This window comes from Ptychodera flava, chromosome 1 (assembly GCF_041260155.1).
Source record: "Ptychodera flava strain L36383 chromosome 1, AS_Pfla_20210202, whole genome shotgun sequence".
Classification (NCBI taxonomy): Eukaryota; Metazoa; Hemichordata; class Enteropneusta; family Ptychoderidae; genus Ptychodera; species Ptychodera flava.
The window spans coordinates 7,260,892-7,286,832 of NC_091928.1; the positions used below are offsets into that span (position 1 = coordinate 7,260,892).

The 25,941-nt window shown below is 37.8% G+C and overlaps 1 protein-coding gene across 1 annotated transcript; it reads right to left on the reverse strand.

Annotated features, from left to right (window-relative positions):
- Window positions 1-25,096: 25,096 nt before the first annotated feature.
- On the reverse strand, window positions 25,097-25,690 carry LOC139114784 (zinc finger protein 253-like). The gene has a single exon (XM_070676750.1). It carries the CDS (start codon window positions 25,688-25,690, stop codon window positions 25,097-25,099), a length of 594 nt encoding a protein of 197 aa, XP_070532851.1.
- Window positions 25,691-25,941: the final 251 nt, after the last annotated feature.

Genomic DNA, 25,941 nt, shown 5'->3' on the forward strand with positions numbered 1-25,941 from the left:
GTGACAGTGTTTTATTACCCTTTATTTATAGACCAACCTTTGTATTTCCCAATCAACTAAATGCACGGATTCGTCGAGCTAAAATAGAATGTACCACGGCTAGCTAAGAAATAAAAGACTTAGAAACTGACGAAAATTGGCGCCTAATAGTGAGGTGACTTTTTCGTTCATTGAAAATGTTTTAAGAAAATGTTTGATCGATCGCTAAGTTGACCACATGTTATCGAAATAACAGCATCTAGTATCAAGTTAAAAACATGAAAATCATAAAAAAGAAATGTGACACCATGTTCACTGTTCTTCCCGAGCTGACAGGGAAGTTTAAACGTTAATCGATCAACCAAACACGGTTGTGCCTTAGGCCAAATTACTACATTACGAAAATAGAAAGAAGAAATTATCATCGATGGTGTAGTCTCTGCTGTGTCAGCTGTTTTCAGGAGCTGATGATCCCTGTTTAGATTGTAGCACTTCCCTCCTTTGATTTGTGCAATTACAAATTGATTTACATGTCTACATTATAGTATATTGTTCTTATGTTTAAATTGAAATGTTCTATAAAGGCATGAAACAGACAAAACCTCAATGACATAATGACTGCAAAACAGTCATGTTGGATGATATTGTGACACAAGTTGACACACAGAGATTCATTTTAGTATGTTGACCTAGTGTGAAGTTTTAATGGCACGTGCTCATGCGTGTTTAAGTAATGGTTCCAAAGATGAGTTAAACAACAAAATTGTTTATCAGCGGCCATATTGGATTCTATCGTGACACAAGTTGACGTGAAGATGAACACTTTAGTGCATTTGACATGTACCAAATCGAATGGAGTTGGTTCAGACTCTTAGGAGCATGGGCGCTAGACGTAAAATAAAAAATGTCCGCAAACGCGGCATATTGCATTACTTTGAGACACAAATTGTGTGCCACTGTATATCGTCCGAATACCATCTTCAAATGAAATATGTTTAGGCATGGGTGCGTAATGGCTGAATATGAAGACATAGTAACAAATTCGTCAACTGATGACAGTTAGGCTACGTTAACAAAAAACGCTGAGGGGATTCGAATTTTTAGGGGTAGAGGAGGGGGAGACTAAAGAGTTTTGCTCGTTTATGGAGGCGGGCTGAAAAATTTTTAGTTCCCTTTTACCTTTACATTTTGCAATTCCAAGGTTTGTCAGGTAATGAATAAAATAATTTAATGTCATCAAGTTGTTCTAATGCTAGTTATAAGTAAGCAAAATATAGAAACACTTTGTCACATTTCCTGACTTGTATCTCGAAAAGCTCCAAACATGTATGATTTTTCTTTAAAACCCAAACGAGTGGGCCTAGTAACGGGGCAGAAGCTGCAACTGTTGATATTTTTTTCAACAATTCTATGGAATATATCAAATACAGTTACTTATTGTCTCCCTACAATGTGCTGAAACACAAAACTGTCGACAAAGCCTGTAGATAAATAATATGAATTTGATGATAATTGAATTAGGGTCAAATGATCCAATGTCAATGCACAGTACACACAGGCTGTGTTTGCAAGCTGAATACTAGACAGCCCAACATGCTATAGGGAGTAGAACAAGAACGCAGTCTTGCTACATGAACAAAATTATTGTCAAAATAATCAAAATTAATACAGCTACTGACTTGCTATTGCAGTGTCACTGGCACTGCATATCGGCAGTGATAGAGATAGCTCTGACTCTGATGTAGTTGAAGAAGAGTTTGGGTCAAATGACGCCCATGACAGTTAAATAAACTTGTACATAATATCAGACTTGAGAGCAGCACATTGAAGACCAGGAGACTTGACAGTCATCAGGGATTTTTGAATTCTGGCATATGAGAATAATCAAATATTAAAGAAAAAAGATGGGGTCACCATGCTTGATTCCTAAATTTTCAAATTCTTTTCGCAAAATAACACAAAAGTAAAACTTTGAATAGTAAAGACTAAGGAAAAAATGTGTGACTGAATGCATTATTTATTTTCTACGAAATTTGCCATTATTACACCTAAATTTTATAGATTAAAACGCTTATTTACGGAATATTTTAACCTTCCAGTTATGTCAATTTTGAGCAGCATCTAAGTCATCGATGTCACATACTGTTGAAAAATAGTTTTGGTAGGTCACTATGGTCAGTTTTTCACTATCGCAACTTGGCAAAATCTAGCCAGGAATTCATAATTTGCATACTCTCTCACGATCGTCATTTTGTCTGCTATTAAACAGGTGTCATTGACGTGGCCAGAGTTGGATTGACTCAAGTCGGCGAAGACTTATATCCAAATAATCCACTGATGTGTTTAAAAATGAATCAATTTAAGAATTGCCTCATAGGAATATGGCTTTATAAACTGCTAATGACAGGTAGTATCGAACACTTCGAGTAGAACTGCCCAATAAATGTTTATTTTTTCTTTGCGTGCATCCCTGATAAGTATGCGGATGTAGAATAATTTAGGGAGAGGGACTGGAAAAAGTTCAAGCATATAGACGGGGGGCGGCTTGAAAATTTTTGAGGGTACTGAGGGGTCTGAAAAAAATATTCAATCGCGATTCCTCCGGACTCCCAACTTTTATTTGTGATCGCAGCCTTCATGGTATCATAAAATACATGTAAATTGACGTGAATATAAATGTCGTAGTACAGATACTCTCTCCAAGATTGAATGAAATAGGTTTAGGCGTGTCTGAGTGTTGAGTTTGAATGTACAGATTGAAGGGCAAACGAAACCAAGTCCTTGGAGTCCGTGTAGGGGGCTGTTTAAATAGCATAAAAACGACTTCGAGTTCTGAGGAATAACTCTTTACTTCGACCACTTTAACCACTTACTGAACTATAAAACAAATAGCTTAGATTACATACCGATGAATACACACTTTCTTGACTCCAATCAGGCGTGAAGTCTCTTCTTAAATCTTAATATCCGTTCCCTTAAATTTGAACAATAACGAGTGATTAATTTAACAATGTTTGTGCTTATCAACGATGAAATACTGATATATACTCAAAAATTTGATGACAGTGACAACAGGGTCTATGATGATGATTGTCACTGTCATGACAATGACAGCGAGTTCTGTGGAGACACAGAGAAACATAGACAGAGTGGCCACACTTGCATGCCTTTTGTTCCATGGTCGTCTCGGTAGACTATTGGTTTTTTATATAAAAATGAGCTTCAAAGTTGTTAAACTTTTTGGAGGCTTTGTTTGTGTTGTGGTTGATAATTACACGAGATTGCATCGTACTGCCAGTCGCGTAGCAACCATTGCTACTTTGTGAGCTCTCAGGCCAGAAACACTGCTTCACGCAAAATCAAAACATAACACTCCAGCAGTTTCATAAACATGTTCTTCCTTGACGCACGTGTAAAAGACAGTATGACTGACCGTAAACCATTGAGTAAAACCAGACAGTATGGATAAAAGACTTTCAAATTTGGTTCAAACACACTCATTATATATTCATAAAAATATGAGAGGAATTTTTAAAACGGTAAAACTCACTTTTCTGAAGCTCAAAACACTCCCGTTTTCGCCAGCACGTCAATTCTGCTCAGCACCACACGACAACAACAACACAAACTTTGCCGAACATACTTTCGCTTAACAATTGGCGAAAATCCGAAAATTACCGAAGGATTCATGGTCGGCACTCTTCGGAAAAGAGAGGCGAGAGCAACCAGAGGCGAGGCGAACATGGATGGGTTACGTAACCGCTTCACGCCTTAAACAATACCCGTTGCCACTCTATCTATGTTTCTCTATGGTGGAGATGCTCGTAACTGCCATGACGATGACAGCAAGGTCTGTGGTGTTGCTTGTCACTGCCATGACGATGACAGCAAGGTCTGTGGTGATGCTTGTCACTGTCATTACGATGACAGCAAGGTCTGTGGTGATGCTTATCACTGCCATGACGTTGACAGCAAGGCTGTGGTCATGCTTATGACTGCCATGACGAAGACAGCAAGGTCTGTGGTGATGGTTGTCACTGTCATGACGATGACAGCAAGGTCTGTGGTGATGCTTATCACTGCCATTACGATGGCAGCAAAGTCTGTGGTGATGTTTGTCTGTGCTATGGCGATGACAGAAAGGTTTGTGCACAGGGTGATACAGACATTATTCGTCGAGAATTTGTGAATATGATCAATAAATGGAATGTATTAAACTTTTATCATTAGATGAGACTTGTGGATAATGCTTGCAGTATCCTGTAACCTCTGGTCACGCTCACTTCCATGACGATGACAATGCTGAGTGTGAAATGTTTCAGAATTATTTGTCCTTGGTGGCGATGACTAAATATAATTGTGACTGTACTTTGCATTAACAGGTGTGGTTTTCATAATATCACTGTATTGATTAGTGTTTGACAGTCTCCAAAACAAAGCTTACCAAGTGTGTGCCTGAAATAGTCTTCGGCTGTGCTGTAGAAACCATAGAAATTATCAAAACCCCGTCTGTTCGGCGAATACTCTTCCTTGCAGTGACCAAGATGCCATCTAGAGAACGATAAGAGGGTGAGGCGTGGCTCGTCAGACTGGGGGATGGTCAAGGGTGGCCCATCAGACTGGAGGGCGAAGGGTGGACCATCAGACAGGGGGAGGGCAAAGGGTGGATCATCAGACTGGGGGAGTGCCAAGGGTGGACCATCAGACAGGGGGAGTGCCAAGGGTGGACTATCAGACAAGGGGAGGGTCACGGGTGGACCATCAGACTGGGGGAGGGCCAAGGGTGGACTATCAGACTGGGGGAGGGTCAAGGGTGGACCATCAGACTTGGGGATGGCCAAGAGTTGACTATCAGACTGTAGGAGGACGGGATTGTTAAACGGGAAAACAAAATAAAATTCTGTGATGAGAATACGATGTTTTTCCCGAAAAGGCTACGAAATATGGTTTTGTTCGAAATATTAAAAAACTTGCAGAATTCGTAATATTTGCTTAAAAGTTCGTTCGAACGGATCATCATCTGACATGTTTGAGATAAAGGCCTGCTCGACATTTGAATGGTAACGTGTAGATTTGAACAATTTTCTTAAAATAACAGAAATGCAAATAACCGTCAGCAACAAATTCGTTGGTTGTAATCAAATATCATACGTATAACTTTACAAATTATTGCCCTCCAAGACACATGTCATAGTGATCGCCAGTGAACTTTACAAATTATTGCCCTCCTAGACGCATGTCATAGTGATCGCAAGTGAACTTTACAGATTATTGCCCTCCAAGACATATCGAAGGAAAAAGTTAATGCATATTTAAATTATGGTGATTAATTTTATAACACATTTGTACATAATCAGTTCATCCATTTATATTCATCTCATGAGAAATGTCAATGCGACAGCTGGAAAGCGATTCATCTATTGTTCGATGAAACAAACGAAAAAAATATGTTGAACTCATTATGCACCGTGCCAAGTTTGACCTTTATTGAATCAGACACATATTTGTAATTACCCTGGACATTTAACATTTCGTAATAATACGGTGGTTTCAATCGGAATCGAACTCACAACGTACGGTACCTAGTCACCTAGCGAAGAAGCCACAGACAAAACCGCCAGGCCAAATCCCCGATCTCAAAAAAGATTAGTTCAATAATCCATCTAAAGTTGTTACAATTTCTGACTGCGACCTCTCTACATTGGTGATAATTAAATGTCATTAGTAGTAGTAAAACACTGTAATAAAACAGCAGCAAGGCCGAAGTAAAGGATCGTACCATAAAAAATTGTATTGTATCAAATGAAGTAGTTTGAATAAAAATATTTACAATATACACAACATCATAGATGACGTTGACTCCTACTGGGTCAAGTGTGTAATTTACAAAGAAAAGCAGATGAGCTCACTTTTGCAGATTAAACAGACATTACTTCACCATCCAATTATCGCAAATTAGTTTTAATCGTGTTAACAAATATTGTAAAGAGAAATAAACACACCGTTTAAACCCGAGTATGTCGAAAATCTCAAACCCTTTAAAATAATTTATACATCGATTTCTAAATTTCCTTCTGTTTGATAGATATTTCGTTAATTTTTGTTACTTAGGAGCGAGTCGTCATCAGTATAGTTCACGAATCCAAATATCTATTTTTAATCTTAGCCGAACAAAAGCCTCAGGGCATTTTTAATGAAAAAATTATCATGTTGACCTTTCGGAAATAATAGCTAGATAATCGTTTGGAAAGCTTTTACTGAATGACGTTATCATTACAGACTAAAATAGAATACTTTGAACAAAAAAATCGCGTATGCATATTAGCGATGCACGCTGAAAGTCTAGCAGCCCTGTTACTATAATCTGTCATGAACCGTGCCATATTCATACAGTCCTATATTGTGCCACGCATGCGTCTTATCTTCCAGCTTCGGTCCAGGTGAGTAAGTCCAATTGCAACAAGACGACAATAGGTGACGACTGTTTGATCACAGACGTAATGTCGAACACCGAATTAGTCTTATCTTTCAGTTTTTCAAGCTTGGTTAACATTGCTCCACACTTTTTCGTGTACATCTTTACTGATGTCGTTGCGTTCAACGGGGCCGTCTTCGAATGTACAGTACATTAAAAAGTGTGGCTAAAATAATAAAATGAATGAGCCGAATTTGCTTTGGTTAAAACAAATCATGAACCATACACTTTGATCGCCAAAGTTTTGGTAGTAGAACGTGTTTCTTTAAAAGATGCAAGAATATGAAATCCCTTCTGTGGCGATTTTTCGTGAGATTCAAATAATGATAAAGACTATGACAAACCACATCATACCCGCCAAACAATTATTTTCATTACTTCATGTCAAACGAACATTTATGTATCGATCGAATAATCATCAGTGTACTTTTGCTGAATCGATTATAATCGGTGGAGGACTCCACTGTTGATATTTGTCGATTTTCTTGGTAATCTGTGAACAAGATTACTTTTGCTGGGTACAGAATCACAGCAGGAAGTCCTACGTTTAAATATTAAAGCCTGGTATATTCTCTATAGATACGACCACTCTCTGTTTTCCTGAGACGACAGTTTTCTGAAGGAGCTATCCAGTCATCTTACAACAAAAATATGTGTCTTTATGGAAAGCCATGACTGACTTAAGTGGTCTAATATCATGTTGTGCTGGGCATTTGATATGTTGTCCTTGGCATTCAATATATTGTGCTGCGCATTTGATATGTTGAGCTGGGCATTTAGTATATTGTCCTGTGCATTCAATATATTGTGCTGCGCATTTGATATGTTGTGCTTGGTATTTAATATATTGTCCTAGGTGTTCAATATGCTGTGCTGGGCATTTACCATGTTGTCATAGGCATTCAAGATGTTGTCCTAAGCATTTTATATGTTGTTCTAGGCATAATATTTTCGTCCATGACTTTTTTTATTCAGTGTGATTCGCGACTTTGGCAGATTTCTCCGAAGAAAATTAACTTAAACAGTGAGGCATGACTCAAGTTAGGGGTAGAATGTACTCTCAGGCTTAATAGCCTGCCAAACTTCAAAATCCACACTGTAAAGTTAAGTGTTAAAGGATAGAGCACCACTTAAACGCCTTTTTGTAACGCTTTTTGTACGCGTCTAGACGTTCAGAAATTTAACACTATGTGTTCAACCAACGTTCAATTTTTGAACAAACGTGCGCAGATTTTGAACGCTACGTGTTCATCAGACATTACATTGAACACCATGGTGTTCCATATCAGAACACTCGTTGCACATGAAATGTGTTCAAAACATTGAACGCATTTACGCGTTCAAAGGGCTGTAACACTTTTTGAACGCATGGACGCCGTTCAACGATAAGTGTGTTAAAGGCTAGAACAGGTAACCACACTGTAAAGTTAAGTGTTAAAGGATAGAACACCAATTAAACGCCTTTTTGTAACACTTTTTGAACGCCTCTAGACGTTCAGAAATTTAACACTACGTGTTCAACCAACGTTCAATTTTTGTACATGCGTGTGCAGATTTTGAACGCTACGTGTTCATCAGACATTATATTGAACACCATGGTGTTCCATATCTGAACACACGTTGCACATGAAATGTGTTCAAAAAATTGAACGCTTTTAAGCGTTCAAAGGGCTGTAACACTTTTTGAACGCATGGACGCCGTTCAACGATAAGTGTGTTAAAGGCTAGAACACATGATGCGCGCTTGTTGAACACCTTTAATTTTGGGCGTTCACGGGGTGTTCAAGCCTTGAAATAACATTACAGACCATTGATATCCAGTAAAATTATTTTTATTCTAAAAATACACGAAACATTTCTAGAGTAAAATACAATAATTTACTGTAAAATGGGCAAATAAACATTGCAACTTTGTATGTAAAGTTTGTCACAGGAAAAAACCAACAGTGTTAACACCTTCCTATCAAAACATAAGCAATAAAAATCACCATATTGTGGATGACGTTTTATGTTCATACTTGTTTAAAATGTACAAAAAGAATCTGAAAAAGCTCAAAATTTGGCATATTTATTGTGTTGAAAAGTATATGAATGAAATGCATACTCCATTTTTGTAAGATGGTTTCGTAAGACATTTCCTCTTGTATAGACAATTGTAAATTTTGAAGAAAGAAGAAGTTAGTCAAGGGTTCTCTGGTGTACATGGTATATAGTTGTCCACACTAAGTAAACACAACATGTCAAGTTGTCAAAGTGTCACAGTAAGGCACGACATGCAGAAAGTGGGGAAAATGGGTCCTTGGCAGGGTGAAACCTATTTCCTTGTCCAACAAAGTCCTTCATAAACAAAAAGGTTTGTTTGTTTGTAATATCTTTAAATAACCCTGAAATAAATGGGTGACATTTCAAAAATATACTTCTCAGAAATTTAAAACATATTCATAAAGACCTTTCAAATTCTAGTGTACCCTGCTATTAATTTTTATAAAATCTTTTACCAAAAATGGTAAAAATCACCCTTAAAATGAAAAAATATACATTTCATCATAACTTGCATATATCACATTCTGGTAATCCCTAATGTCTTAAAAATGTCTGAAATGTCTTTAATGTCCTAAAATAACAAAGTTGCAAATTTCTGCATAATTTGAACAATCTGAAAAAGACTATCAGTAGAGATCTATGTCCTAAATATCAAAACTATTCGATTAGCAGTTTTGAAATAGATTTTTTAAAGATTTTTTGACCAAAAAATGACAAAAATTGCCATGAAATATAAAAATTTGAATATTTCATCACAACTAGCACAAATTTGACTAAGGTCATTTTTAGGGACATGTTTACCAAATATTGAAGACGGCAGAAAAGTAGAAGATTTTTGCCAAAGAATAGCAAAATTAGCCTCAAAAATATAAATTTGCATATTTCATCACAATTTGAACATATCTGATTAGGGTAATCCCTTGGGACCTGTAATCCAAATATTAAAGGATTCGTACAGGCTGTTTTGAAGAAAAACCTTTGGATGTACAAATTTGAGGACATTGCTGCACATCCACCTATTTAGCTGATAGCAAAGCTAAAAACCAGTGTTGAGAGACGTGTTGAGCTACAATACAAAATAATCTACGGTTTGGTAGCACGCTATGATCAACTAAATGTTACAAGGGCATAAGCTTTCAAAGATGTGAATTCTCCTTCATCAGATGCAAGGGGGGATGAAAAATTGAAGCAGAAAGTGACAGAAAATTCAGAGTGAAAATTTCAGAAAAATCAGTAATTCAGAGTGGACATTTTTACTCTGAATGGTCTGTCGCTTTCAGTTTTAATTTAAATAAGGGAGACTACACGTCTGTGAAAGCTTATTCTCCGACAACATTTAGTTGATCATAGCATGCTACCAAAGCTTGGATTAACTCAGAACAAAAATAAAGAAATTTATCAAAATTCAGTTACTGACCCTTGGAAGTTTAAATCTACATTAGAGATGAACTGAGGTTCTCAAGCTTGTTTCCAGACAGCTACCTGTACACTCATCTTCTTCGTTATCTGTACCACCAGCTTCTATAACAACTCTTCGATTTTCAGTTAAATCCAACTTTTTACATCCTGAAAAAATGCAACAATAGGTAATATGGCGAGATGAAACTTTAAATGAAAGACAAGGGGCTGATTAGGTTAGGGAAAAGGGGAGACTTTCATATACAGTGCCTCTCTTCAATACTGTTACAAAATATTTGCTGCTTCTTGTCATCAACTGATTAAAATAAAAAAGCCAAACTCCCATATGCTGAAACAATACATGGTATACTCTACGATGTTCAACTGATGTTTTACATGCGATTGTGTCTACTAAAAGACATGTGTTAGCAGTGATTACGCAGCAGTACTATGCAAGGCGTATCGATCGCGCTCAGGTCAAGGGTTATCGCTACAGATGTGTTTTGATGACCCTTGACCCGAGTGAGATCGATCGATAGGCTATGGCCAAAAGTACCACTGCGTAGTCACAGCTAATTGTTGGTATAGCAGCCATGAAAGAAAAAAAGGTTTCCTCACGTAGTTAAGCTATTTCAAGGTACAATACAATTAAATTCAAAGGACGATAATATAGATGCTTCAAAAATCTAATACCTTTTACTATTTTGGAGAGGAAACTTACCCTTTCTGGTCTTGCTTCGCACGATCACGACTTCAGGGTGCGCTTACAAGAAAAATGTCGCAACTTCCGTTTTGATGCATCATGGGATAGGAAAGGCACCAAACTTGAACACCAAGTGTTTAGAAGTAGAACGCCTCTTGCACGCCGATGTTAAAATTAAAACGTTCATGGTGGTTTTCTGATTTTCTTTTCTAATTTTTGAACTTTCAACCCGTAATAAACGTGTAAAATTATTTTGTATACTTCCTTTTTTAGAAAAAACATGCTTTCAGCAATTGTAGCCGGAAATATTTTTCACTTAGTGTGAAATTCGTTACACCAAAATCCGTGTACGTTTACCGACAGTGAAGCAATAGTAAATTTCATATAGCCACTGTAAAGTAAAAAGCACAAAAGACTGTCAATTGTTTCACAGTATTGTAAAATTTCCGTGATGCAGAGTTTTTGAACACTTGAAGGAGATCGTTGTTAACACATAGTGTTCAGATTTAGAACATCAATGTTAATATTATGAACACTGGTGTTAACAATATGAACACTAGCCGTTCAAATTTGAACACCGACATGTACATTTTGAACGCGTAAAGACGCGTCTAGCGTCCGCTATTTTTACAGTGCATGATGCGTGCTTGTTGAAAACCTTTAATTTTGGGCGTTCAGGGGGTGTTCAAGCCTTGAAATAACATTGCAGACCACTGATATTCAGTAAAATTATTTTATTCTAAAAATACACAAAACATTTATACGGTAAAATACAACAATTTACTGTAAAATGGGCAAATAAACTTTGCTACTTTGTATGTAAAGTTTGTCAGAGGAAACTATCAACGGTGTTAACACCCCCTATCAAAAACATATGCAATAAAAAATCCCCATAAATACTGTAGATGGTTTTAAAAAATATGAACAAAGTAATGACAAACCTGGTTTTACTTAAATATTGTGGATTACGTTTTATGTTCATACTTGTTTATAACGTACAAAACTCTTCTGAAAAAGCACACAATTTGGCTTACTTATTGTGTTGAAAACACGTATATGTATGAAATGCATACTCCATTTTTGTAACATGGCTTCTTAAAGACATTTCCTCTTGTATAGACAATTGTAAATTTTGAAGAAAAAAAAGTTAGTCAAGGGTTCTCTAGTGCACATGGTATATAGTTGTCCACACTAAAGTAAACAAAACATGTCAAGTTGTCAAAGTGTCACAGTAAGGCACAACATGCAGAAAGTGGGTCCTTGGCAGGATAAAAACCTATTTCCTTGTCCAACGAAGTCCTTCAGAAACAAAAAGGTTTGTTTTTTTGTAATATCTTTAAATAAACCCTGAAATAAATCGGTGACATTTCAAAAATCTACTTCTAATAAATTAAAAACATATTCGTGAAGACCTTTCAAATTCCGGTGTACCCTGCTATCTATTTTTATACAATTTTTTTTACCAAAAATGGTAAAAATAGCCCTTAAAATAAAAGAAAACGTAGATTTCATCATAACTTGAATAGACCACATTCTGGTAATCCCCAATATCTTAAAAATATCTGAAATGTCTTAACTGTCTTAAAAATACAAAGTTGCAAATTTCTCCATAATTTGAACAATCTGAAAAAGGCTATCAGTAGAGATCTATGTCGTAAATATCAAAGCTGTTAAATTAGCAGTTTGAAGAAGATTTTACAGGACACGGCAGCCAGTCCCTTAGGGTGGGGAGGGGTGTTTTGTCTATGTGCAACGGTTTATTTTATTTTACTTCGTTAATTTTGACTGTGATATTTCAAATAAAAATTTCAAATCCAAACCGTCTAACTGCTTTCTTAATTACTACAAGTAATTTTATTTACTTTGACTGTTTGACTGTGATGTTTCAAATAAAGATTTCAACTCCAAACCGTCCGACTGTTTTCTTTATAGTATCATTCGCCGCATAGCCCTGAGGCTCACACGCATGAATATATATATATATATATATATATATATATATATATATATATATATATATATATATATATATATATATATATATATAAATATATATAGTCACAGTCAAAATTAATGAAGTAAAATAAAATAAACCGTTGCATATAGACAACCCGCCCCTCCCCACCCAAAGGGACTGGCTGCCGTGTCCTGTATTCAAGCCCTTCATGGTACCACTGCTTATTAGGATTAGTTGTTTTTAGGCCATGGATTCGACTAGTCCCAGTGGAGTACTTCCATGGTCCAAAGCAAATAAAGTTGTATTTCAGCGTAAAAATTCCCTTCTTACTTTTTGTGTTTGTATCTTTGTTTTGTCAAATAAACAATCATTACTAATAGCAAGGCGGATTCTAACTTGAGGTTTCTCCTGTCTTTATCATCAGAGCTCATCAGCGCAAGATGACGAGGAGCAACAAGAAGAAGGAAATAAACAAGAAAATCGATGATAAGTCATGTTGACGGGCTTTTCAGTGCGACGTTTTCAGATTGGTACTGTTATCACTTTTGTGTCCTATTTGGTTGTCTGTGCTAGCATAGTCCCCACGTTCAATGCTGACAAAGACGTTTATCAACAAGTCCGGCAAAATGTGGAAGTGGATGGTTCTACTAGTCTTTCTTTATCAGATAATTCATCAGCCAAAGATGACAAGAGACAGGAAGAAGGAGGAAGTAAATACGAAAATTTTGTTGGTAGGTCCTGACGATTCACTTTTCAGAGTGATGTCGACGCAATTGGATACTTAAGATTTGCCCTGTCATCACGTCTGCGTCCTATATGGTTGTCAGACTTGCATCACAACAGCATTTATTCAACATCCTTCTCTTTACTTTGCCACTTTCTTACGGATGTGACAAAACTTGAAACTAAGAATATGCAATGAACCTTCGTTGTGTTCTTCTTTTCGACTCAGAAAGCGATGACGATGGAAATGACTATGAAGTAAAGGCAGAACTCATTGATACGGAAGCAGTGTTCAAACGCACAGAGACAAAATTTTGTGATGTTGACGAAGTATTATAGTGACACTGAATTTGATGAAGTTCGGGGACTATGCGTTGACATGGCCGAAGACTTTTGTGATTTAATTTTATGTTGAGTGACTATGAGCCTTGTTTTTGGTAATATACAGTACTTGCAGTCCTCAACTGATCATGTGGAGTGCCCATGGGGAGAAAAGTCAAATCTATTCGTAGAGTTTTGAAAACGTTTATTTTTAAGTCGAATTCACAACGTTCACTTGGTTTGAAAATTAGTAAAAGTAAACCGCCCCACCCACCACAGTAACAATACAAATACTGTCACTTGGCAAGCACATAGAGCATTAATTAATGATGAGAAGCCGTGTTCCCGTGTTTAGGCTCATTATCACATAGATTTAGAGTGTAGGTATGAAATGTCCGGACTTATTTGTAAAATAACCTGCTCAACTTAAAGGTATACTATCACCTGTTCCAACTTTGCCACAGTTACCATGGAGAGAGAAAATCTAACCAATCACAGAATTTAAGTGGGTGGCCGCTTTTTAAAAACAGCGCCCTCGCATGGGCATTTTGAATACCAAGGAACGCCCCCTTGACCAAATATGGGCATATTTAGATTACAGGTGACTGTATAACTTTAAATATATTAAAATAGAAGTAGTATAACAACCTGAAAACATTATTTCGAACTCATATTACAGCTTTGTTAATACCAGTGAAATTTGTGTACTGATAATATATCGGATTATATATCGGATATTATATATCGGATACAGTCATTTATCTGTTCTGTCTCGATATGACAACGACTTTTTCTTGTATGTCAGCAATTTTTTGAGATTCTTACAATCTCCTCATAATGACGTTTGGCAGACAAGTCGGCATAGTGGCCTCGCTGCAAATTTGAAGGCCTCGCCACCTGCACAGCTCCAGGCTGCTTGTTACTTTGGTCGTTCTCGGAGATCGAAAACGAATAAGAATCTTGATCTTTTTCACTTGATGCAGTTCCAAGTAGATTGTTCCTTGCTATCGCATTTGCAGCATCTGCAGCAAAATTTTCGAGTATTTGTTGACTTTAAAGGCGTTTGTGTGTGCCCCTTATCCAGCCTGGCGGGCAGATTTTGTGTCAGGTTTCTGTACCGGTCTTTGCTGGTACATTAAATCTGTATATTCTGACATAAAGGTTGCAACAGTTACAGTTCTCAATTTTTTTCAACGACTTTTATGTTTTAATTGAAATTACAAGAATGGAATGTTTACGCTTTTATTTTATTCTGACACCACAAAATAATTTTCAGTGTCACCCTTTGCGTGTAAGTTACATCTACCAACTGCCTGCCTGATCGATCTGTTTTGTGAGATCACCACGCTTAAATAAATACGAGAAACGAGTTGAGAGTAGGATCGAATTGAGTCAGGTGCCGCCAACTGGTAACTTTCGTCAATTTCACAAAATCATCAGGAAACCTCTTACCAAGGCTAACATACTGATTTAACATATATTTGACCTTGACCAAAATTATGGAGGGGAAAGTGGAGCTGTTCGTAACCTTCGCACCACTGGCGTATGCGGTAAATTGTGCCCTCCAACTGGATAATGGTGCCGACGGCCAATCAGTACCGATGATCTGCCCGCTTCCCGCTTCCTACAACAGTTCAAGTTCCTTACTGCCCTCTCCCCACCAGTGAAATTACCCACTATATGTACATATTCCAATTATGTGAATTTCATTTACGGAACTATTAACCATCACATGAGGCGCAACGCTATATTTTGATCAGACTGTGAAAGCAAAAACCTCATTTCAACCTTTAGACATTGCTCCCCTCTTTGTAATACGTACTAAATCTTCCCTGAAGTTATTTCAACAACAGCATCCCTCTACCTATTTTCAAGTACCTACTACCTGAACTTTTCTCCCCGCCCGCTGTAAAAATTGAATTCCCCCGACCAATATTGATAATTCTCCCCGCCCGCTGATTAGTTTTTAAATTTTCCCACCCTCTGAACAAGTGCGTACGAGTACCTTTTCTCAAGAACAGCTTCGTTGGCGGCATCTGGTGAGTGTAGGTTGCAGTGATTTCTATTAAATAGCCATCTTGACGAACCGCATTCCTGTTCCAAGTATTGGACTGTTCTGACGAGGGGATTCATGTGCAGTGACGTCTTTGAAATATGTCGGAATACCAACTTTAATAACATCGTGAATTGTTACCTGAACAACAAATATTGCGAAGATCAAACAACAATTGTAATTTGCAAACCGGTGAAAATATTGCAAATCTGATTACTTTTACGAGGAAAAACGGATTGTATATTATAAGCAATCTTCAAACTATAGTCTTGCCATATAAAACACCAAGGTAATCTTCAAGAATTTCTTTCTGAAGTTGCGGTTGTTTTGCCGCGGTTTCATCTTCAACACTCTGTTGTTTACTTTAACTTTCTAAAAAAGAAACAAAGGGCCGATTGTTAACATCGAGCAATCATGCGACGTATTTTTCCGCTCTTTTTGTTTTGCAATTAACATGCGCACATAGTCATCGCAGAAATGGCAAAAGCAGATCCAAGTGTTTTCAATTTGTTCATGACATGGAAGGAATCCAGCTTACAGCTGATACAGAAGTCTTGATTTCTTTCGTTTATGCTGACCCTAAACATTATGCAATGTATTCTAGTTTGTTTGTATGTTTGTTTTTGCAACTATTTTGGAAAACGTGGAATGACTCGTTGCTAACGTAACTCTACAAACCGCGTATACTGACACACGATTGAAAGAAAAAAAAGGAAAAAGGAAATGCCTTGCTTTTCATCCATTGCGACAGTAGAACAAATCTTGTATTCGGATAGAGTAGAATAAAACTTCAAACGTCTGGAAGTGGAATCGTAATAAATGCATAATGCTCTGCGTTAAGAAAGATATAAAACCGGAAACCTTCAAGTTGTCATCAGCTGAGTCTTGACTACGGGCTCAAACACCAAGCAACTCATAAAGGCGAAAATATAAGTAAACGTTGTTGATGTTTGATTCATTCATTTGGTCGCGCAGGGGGCAGGGGGAGGAGTTGGACGAAGGGAGATATAGAGATTGAAACTTAAGCACACGAAGACTCTCTTGTGATACGAGGTCGTCAAAGAAATCAAAGCCCGACTGTCTCTCACTCTATACAGAGTCACAAACGTAACGAGCCAATCAGTGACTGTCACCCACTAACCCAAAGGTCACTCACATATAATTGATGGCATCCCTATCTTATCTTATCCCCTATTGGGATTTTATTGATTTCACATGATGGGGTTTTCCTTCACCTCGGTCGTAAAAAGCTTAATAAAACGCGTATTCTGAACCAATTTTACAGACGAACGTGACTGTCGATGGTAACTGAAAATTTTTTATCGATACAGACTTAACACGGTCTCCAAAATATTCCAAAAGCTAAGAATGGTCGATTGCCCTCGGTTCCATAGAGCGCACAAAGTTGCCGACAATTAACTTAAGCGCAGGAAAACAGAAGCAAATCCACTGCCATTTTAGTTATCGTTGCTGAATTTCAAGGTCAAACTGGCTAATATGTGCACTGTTTCATTGGACAAACGCATTTTATTATAATGGTATGTGAGGCAACATAATCTTTCAAAGAAATTCGAATCATTTACCTTTTGAACTGTTGAACTCGGGGCTTTCATCTCCAGAACATGGTTGATGGTCATTTTCGTGGGTATCATTATAAAGTCCACAAATACAGTACCCGTGTACCGGTAGTACAGTGTAGTGTACGTATGCTTCACTTCTAGCGATTTTCCTTTAAAGAATATTTTCTCTGTAAGTTTAGTTAGGAAAGAATATCCTGCTGTGGTTGAATAAATTCGGTAGAGTTTGAAAATTTACTGACTATATATGCCAACCTTGGTATTCGTGGTGAAACGAGCAACTTCAGGAACAACTCTGGTTTCTACAATGTAGGTATGACATACAATACTGGTAACCCAAATAACATAGCAGACCAGAATGACCTTTACATCAAGGCTATAATAATAATAATAATAATAATAATAATAATAATAATAATTAATATAAGTATTATATAGAAATAATAATGCGAATAATAATAGGTTAAATTTCCATGAAAACTTCACCATAGGGGTATTTTGGGTCGAAAAGACCAAATATGATATCGATTTCACTGCCCCATGTTTCCATGGTAACCATTTAAGGGGTTGGAAATTCCAGTTTTTCTAATATCCCATGAAAAGTTACTTTGATTGTTATGAAAATTATCTAGTGGGGGAGTTCGAGTCAGACAACACAAAAAAAAGACTTATTTTAATGTTTCGAGTTGCCATGGTAACCAATTTGGGATTGAAAATGTTACTTTTTCCCTAATTCCTATTAAAGAACTATTGATTGATGTAAAAAATTGATAATAAGGCTTTTTCTGGTTAGCACCAAAAAAAATCACACTCATTTTAATGTGAGATGTTTTCATGGCAACCATTTAGGAGTAAAAATTACCAGTGTTTCAAAGATTCCACCTAAAATCCAGTAATCAACAGAATGTGTTATATCAAAGGGATATTTTGGGTTAGAAAGACCAAATATCCAGTGTAAAAATACATTAAATCAACAGAAATATTATACCGAAGGGTTATTTTAGGTTAGAAAGACAAAATATGACATCAATTTTTACCTCTCCTGTGTTTCCATAGTGACCTATTTGAGTTTTAAAATTTCATTTTTTTTTCAAAATTCCAATAAAAGTAATCCTAGTAACTGTGCAAATGCTCTCCTAAGTGTATTTATCACAGCATGAACTCAATGTTCATTTTTGTTTTATGTTGCCATGGTAACCTATTTGGGAACCACAACTTTTTATATTTAAACAATATACCCTTGAGTGGGTCTATGTTGAACATAATTCACTGTTTTTATTTATTTTATGGATTTCTAAGTAACAACTTTTAACGTTTGTTCTATAATAATAATAATTGTAATTTCTTTGCCTTCATTCTAGGAAGAATAATAAAGATAATGTACATTGAGGCCATTCTTGTCAAAATTGTTTTCCGTTTATTTTTGTGTGTTTGAATTAATTTTATGTAGAGCAGAAAAAATTTTTCAAGCATTTTTAATTTTGTTTCATGCAGTCATCCCAAATAAGTGTTATAGAGTATAGTACCAACTTATTATGCATTCATCGAATTAATTTTATGCCTTCAAATTAATTTTATGTGTTAAAATTAATTCTACTTGTATCTCAAATTAATTTTATGAACCCAATTCCCCTTATCACCCAATGTACCATTATTTATAAGAAGCAGTAACAGTTTTTTTTTGTTTTATTTAAAACATAATTCACTGGTACTTATTTATTTTACGGATTTATAATTAACGACGTATAATAATGTTCATTTTATAATAATTTATTTTAATTTCTTTGCCTCATTCTAGGAAGAATAATGAAGACAAAGTATTTCTGATTCTTTAACTAAAGTAAAATTATGGCCATGTAGTGGTGCATTATTTTTTGTGTGACCTGGCGTGACCCCATAAACTCTATGATTCTGATGATTAGCTAGATCTCCCCTTTCCATGGTAGCAATGGCTAAATTTGAACATGGTCCTTGTATACCTTTAAACATTTTTTAAAACCCAGCAGGCCAAGACAAGGGGCAATATTACAAATTAAATGTTTCATGTTTAATATTGCACAGGGCTCGAAATAAACTTTTTTTCCCTGGTAGTCCACTTGGGCAACCATGTTCTGAATGTGGTAGCCGGTGACACTGGCTGGTAGCCCATGCATATTTTAGATCAGGGCTATCTTTTTTCGTTAACCAGATAAGAAAGGGCTATTTTACAAGGTTCTGCCCATGAAGTGAATTTTCTAGTCTTTGGATGTGTATACTTGCACACCTTTAATGCCCAAGGAAACAGGTGTAATGGACGACAGTGGGACTCAAAAGTTTTGTGACCTATAAACAACCCGTTTCACTCTCACAGTTGTATGCAAATTTTAAAAGTCGCCGTGACAACATGACAACAATATGGCATTTTCAGCACTGAGATATACTGTAGCAGGGCTAAAAATAGACCGTGGCCCTTCTGTTGGGAGGAGGCATAATGTCTGTGTCATTGTGATTGATACATTATTATCAAAATGCAACGACAATGCATTTGTATTAGCCATCGTTTCCTGTGCCTGTCATTCAAGTACGTCAGTTCAGATATGGAAACTTTGTTGCAAAGTTCCACCGCACGGCCGGTCGTCTCTAGAACAAAGTCATACTATGGCAGATTTCTACGCCCAGCTGGGTTTGACTGCATTTATCTAGCTCGTCCCAAAGTGACGGACGCATCTTTCAACCTTTCAGCTTGGTGAAAAACGCATTTATTGATTTGCCAAAGGCCTGTGGACTCGCTTATTTTTTGCACAAGTGCTACATGGATATACGAAAAAGTTGTTGAATACTCACTGTTTCAGTGAATCCGTCATGATCAGAATTCTCAAATCAAAAAATGTTGCCGAGCTCGAATACAAAGGTCTTCTCATTAAATTACGTCATTGTTATACAAGAGTTAGCCAAAGTCTGTCACCCTGATTTTTTCAAAGTTTGGAGAAGGCCGGCATTTCCATCTGAATGATTGAACGACGTGAAACGCAAAATTCCATCGCATATTATCTGGCAATATTTGCAGTAGAAATACGGTATACCGTCGCTCCACGCCTCCAGTCCAGGTTCGTATTATACTCCACAAAATGGCCACAGGCCGCGTGAACTTTCTGAAAGGATTTCCTAAACGTCCTACTTGTTACCTTAGGGACTCACTTGTGATCTCCTGAAAAGTATTCTCTGCAGTAATTCCAGTTTCTGTCAACATGCAAAGCTCAACGACAAGATTATAGCACGAGACGTAGTGTACAGACGACACATTCACGCGCAAACGAGTGCGCATGCGTGAAGTTATATTTGCAGCACAGATTTCGGGGAAAAACTCATGCTTTTGCTCTATTTCCATCCCAAAACTTGCTCGATCGCTTACAGTAAATGCACATGAACAAAATAAAACTCAACAACGTCAGCACAGGGAGAGGGTTTATGGTTTTCGCCACAACTACAAATGCCACGCTGAAGATACATTTAACATTCCACTGGCATAGACTCTCCACAGTCGCTGTGCCTTGTTTGTGGGCGCCCACGACTGCCACGATGGGCCTGCGATCCGAAAGGCTACGCTGTGCAGCTCAGCAGCTGTGAGCACGCGCTGCCAGAGACAACGACTGTTGGTTTTTGCAAGTATATGAATATTCATAAGGGTAGTGATGTCAAAAGAAACACCTATCTAACTGGGCGGAGAGAATATACGTACGACAATTAGAAGTCACCCCTATTGACAAAATTAAAATAAACAACACCTTTTTCCTTTTTTTCAGAATTCCCACAGCTTCAATGAATTGTTATTAGATTTCTATATAATACTTATAGCCCCTAAACTTGTAATAATAATAATAATAATAACAAGGCAGTATTGCTGAAGGCAATGAGTACTTGGGCCGTGATAGAGTAATGTTGAGGACAATATATACTACTATTCAAATATGGTCTTGAATTTCCTCCTGTCAATGAGGCATTTGATTAACTGGTTATTAAACGAAGCAATGGCATGACAACGGCAAAATATGTCTAGCAACTTTTGTGGAGTTTGAGGCAGGGGTTCTTTATTTATAGCGGGAATTGCTTAAACTCCTTAAATATTCAAATTACAGCAAATTTCTTTTGTTCTCGAGGGTAGATGTCTCATATTTAGATGGGCATATTTAGATTTCTACCCTAGAGTTATCCCTATATACCAAAAATCGGACATCCAGCTCTATTGGCTTGCTCAGAATTAGATATGCACATAATTAATGAGGTACAATATGTGGTGTCATAAGGTGTCCCATCATACCATTTATGAAGGGTGTAGCACTTGTGGTTACTGAGTTGTGGACAAATATATATATTTGAGGTCAAAGGTCATCGAGGTCACGTGACACTTTGTCAAAATAATTGTATTGCTAAGTTATTCCTATATACCAAAAATCAGACCTCTAGCTCTATTGGCGCGCTCAAAATTATATATGCGCATAATTAATGAGGTACAATATGTGGTGTCATAAGGTGTCTTATCATACCAAATATGAAGGATGTAGCACTTGTGGTTACTGAGTTGTGGACAAATATATATATTTGAGGTCAAAGGTCATTGAGGTCACGTCACATTTTGTCATAATAATTGTATTGCTAAGTTATTCCTATATACCAAAAATCAGACCTCTAGCTCTATTGGCTCGCTCAAAATAAGATATCACATAATTAATGAGGTACAATATATGGTGTCATAAGGTGTCCTTTCATACCAATATGAAGGGTGTAGCACTTGTGGTTACTGAGTTGTGGACAAATATGTATATTTGAGGTCAAAGGTCATTGAGGTCACGTGATATTTTGTCAAAAAATTATATTGTTAACTTATCCCTATATACCAGAAATCAGACCTCTTGCTCTATTGGCTCGCTCATAATTAGATATGCACATAATTAATGGCGTACAATATGTGGCGTCATAAGGTGTCCCATCATACCAAACATGAAAGGTTTAGCACTTGTGGTTACTGAGTTATGGACAATAATGTATATTTGAGTTCAAAGGTCACCAAGGTCACATGATATTTTGTCAAAATGTCTGAGATATCTGCGTGAACCGATGGACTCACTGATGGACTCACGGACGGATATGAGCCAATCTATAAGCCCCCTGGTGGGGACAAAAAACTGTGTCACTGCATCCTTTAGGCAATACGAATACGATGAGAAACTAAATTTTATTTTTCTTGGCATCATACATGCGAGTCTATGGAGAACTGCCTTATACATGGGAGTCTATGGAGGTGTAAACTAAAAAGTCCTCTAACAGGGCCAAATTTGAAAGCATTGTGAAACAAATCGACGTGCATCTGTATGGGGTTGGGTACTAGGCGTGAACGGACGCACGGACATGACCAAACCTATAAGTCCCCTCGGACTTCGTCCGTGGTGATTAAAAACAACGCAACATTTATTACAGCTACACCGGCGGTAGGTTCATATCCAGAGCCCCGTACGGTCTGCCGCCGTCGCTTGAAAACATCTCATAAACCCGGCCATATGGGCACTGGCCGGATGCATGACTTCCCGGAGAAGGCGAGCTGTCACGTTCAAGGTCAGGATTATTTGTCGATCAAATTTCAGTAAATTTACCTTACCTAGATGAAATTTTGTCTATAGGCTGAAATTTCGCCGAAGTTTGACAATATTACATAGATTTTCAGGTTCATATGCGACATTTTTGAGTTTTGAGTGCAGACAGAATCAGTTTTGAGGCAACATGGCTGCGACCCCATGTTGACCCCTAGCCCTGCGTACGATGCTATGTGCTAGCTACAGCTAACACACAGCATCGTACGCAGGGCCAGCGAGAGAGTTGCCGACATCGACGGTTATTTACGAGAAGTGAATAAAAGACTGTCATTTTTGGAAGCGATCGAGTAGCTGAGGTAGGCTGGGATACGACTTGGGCCCAAGAACGCTGAATTTCGGCAGTAATTTGGCTTTTTACGTCAATTCCCAAAATGGATTTGAAGTCACCGACCCAACGTACGGGTCTTTGCAGGGCTGTGGTGAGCGGGGCGGTTAGCTGTAGCAGAACACACAGCATCGTACGCAGGGCTAGTTGACCCCCAAGTGAAAATGTGTTCGCGATCAAATCTTCCTATATTTTTTTCAGAATTTTCAACAAAATCACTGCTTCTTACATCTTTTGTAAAATATAAAACTAAAATAAAACTGCGATGTGCCATGTCTCCAGATTTCTAAAATATCGTTCGTTGACCGTTCGACGCAAACTTGTGACGCAGTTGAAATTCAATACTGACCGCCAAATAATCTTAATGAGACGAGATCAGTCTAGACATCCTCCAAATTATCCAACCATTCGCATTGGAGTTCAGCTCGCTTAGAGTATCATAACATTTTTCGGCCTTCTTTTAGATCGACCCTAATATCTCCCATTTTAAATACACAAGCTACCTCGACAAAACTTCGTGCACCATCCAAGACCAACGCACTACAAATCTGTCTTGACGTCATCATCTCCTTACATGGTAATCGGCATACCGTATTTTTTAGCAAAGGGGACACAGAATACGTCGGAGTATTCAGTTTCAAAACGTATTACATTGTGTGATGTTGTCAAAAAAAAGTCATGTTACTGCAGTGGTATAAATTACAAACACAAAAGTTCAAATCAGTTTATTTTGGACTGGCTTTACCCAACATTTCATATTGTTTCTTATGCCAGATTTGACCACGTGCTTACGGCGACCCCTTTTCATGCAAATTTTGTGTCAAATGATGTGTTCCCCTGGAAAAACAAACGTACGATTTCTAAATGAAGGAGGCGAAATTTGCCCTCAAGACGTGAAAACACCCCTTTGGGGTGTACCTAGCTATTTTTAACGAGCTTCTCGAATCTGCAGCTCTATTTCGAAATGATGGTCTGGTTTTCTCAGCTCAAGGATAAGTGTTCTCGTTCGCTGTGGGCATTACTATTCTCAACCGGGGGTACAGTTTCCAGTCGTAATGTTTTTCATTGTGTCCGGGATATAAAACCTTTCCTTTTCAAACTTTCTCTTTGATTAACACTAATCCACATCTTGTCAGTGATTAAACATGTTTCAAGTTTAATGTTAAATTCTGGTCTCGAGCCCTCCTGTTCGACCAAACCGAAATTACCCCTCCCACTTTGGCTCGTCCAGTGGGTGTAGCAAGGGTCGTGCCATCGCCTAGGAAACGGAGGGTGCATTAATTGTTGCATTTCGATGCACATTTTGATTATATTCAGAAGATTTTGTGGCAAAACTCAGATAGAGAAGCATTTATATTCACATCTCACTTATTCAAGACTGGCTGAGAGCAGCACTTCCATCAGTTAACATCATTACGCCATTTATTATGCCAAGAAAGATGAAGCCAATACATTTTGCCCTCCCTGGTCTCAGCCAGAAATGGTTATACCTTACAGTTTTTTCCCACGGAATGAAAACAAATGTACTTGGGCTGAGGCCCAAGTACAATAATAATAATAGGGCCTAATAATAATTTATTTCCAGTGGTAGGGCCTCTGACCATCACACACACAAAAACATTACATTACGTAGGGTCTCGCGTTCGTGTGGTCCAGCATGTGTTTCTGCAGGGTTCTCCGCTGTTTGAACACTTGGCCGCATCCTTTGCAGGTGAACTGTTCCACGTTCAAGTGCACCATCAGGTGCCTGTTGAGGTTGCCCTTCCATCTAAAGAGTTTGCCACATTCATTGCACTGATAGGGTCTGATGTTAATGTGCGTCAGCAGGTGATTGCTGAGCACGGTTTTCTTCTTAAACGTCTTGTCGCATTCATCGCATTTGTACGCCCTGACGGTAGAATGGATGGCCATGTGGTCATTGAGAATGTGACGAAGTTTGAAAGTCTTTGCCGCACTCTTTGCATTTGTACGCTCTCACATTTGAATGTACCAGGAAGTGCCTGTTCAGATGGCACTTCCGGGCAAAAGGTCTGCTACACTCCGTGCATTCATATGGTTTGACATTTGAATGGGTCATTAGATGGTCACTCAGGTCCCTTTTCTTTTTGAACCACTTCCCACACTCTTGGCACCCAAACGGTCTGACATCCGAATGCACCGCACCGTGTTTAGTGAGGTTATTTCTCGCCTTAAAAGTTTTGCCACAGCCCAAACACTCGTAAGGCTGCCCTGGCTGAGGCAAACCCTCTTTCGTCGGTCTTCGTTTCCTCGTTGAGCTCCTGCCATCTTTACTTTTACACTTCCTATGGCCAACAACAATGCATTCTTGTTGACTTTGTACGCCAAAGTGTCTATCTTGAGAACCATTCTCCGCCATACCACATGACTCATTCTGTACTGTAGACTGTCCATCAGTGTTATCAAGCTCATTCTGCAAAACAAGGTCTTCATGATTATCAGAGTTTGGCACGATATATCCCACTGTGATGAGACCACGCTGTGCAAGCATAATAATATCTAAGCTATAAGCGGCACATTTAAATACAACCATGTTACTGTGTCTTCTTTACAAGGAAATTTCTTTTCTTAAATGACTTGTGAACGAAAGCTAACAACTTATACTGTACTTGTTTTACATGCTAATAAGGCAAAACATTTATCACGTGTAGGGTAAAACCGGTGCCTCTGAGGGATCAATTCAGAACTGTCACTTTCGTATAGTGGACAAAACAATAGAAAATGGCACTCGTCCTCTACAAT

What these genes read in the sequence shown, in the direction of transcription:
- LOC139114784 (XM_070676750.1), bottom strand. Translation starts at nt 25,690, where the DNA reads ATGCTTGCACAGCGTGGTCTCATCACAGTGGGATATATCGTGCCAAAC.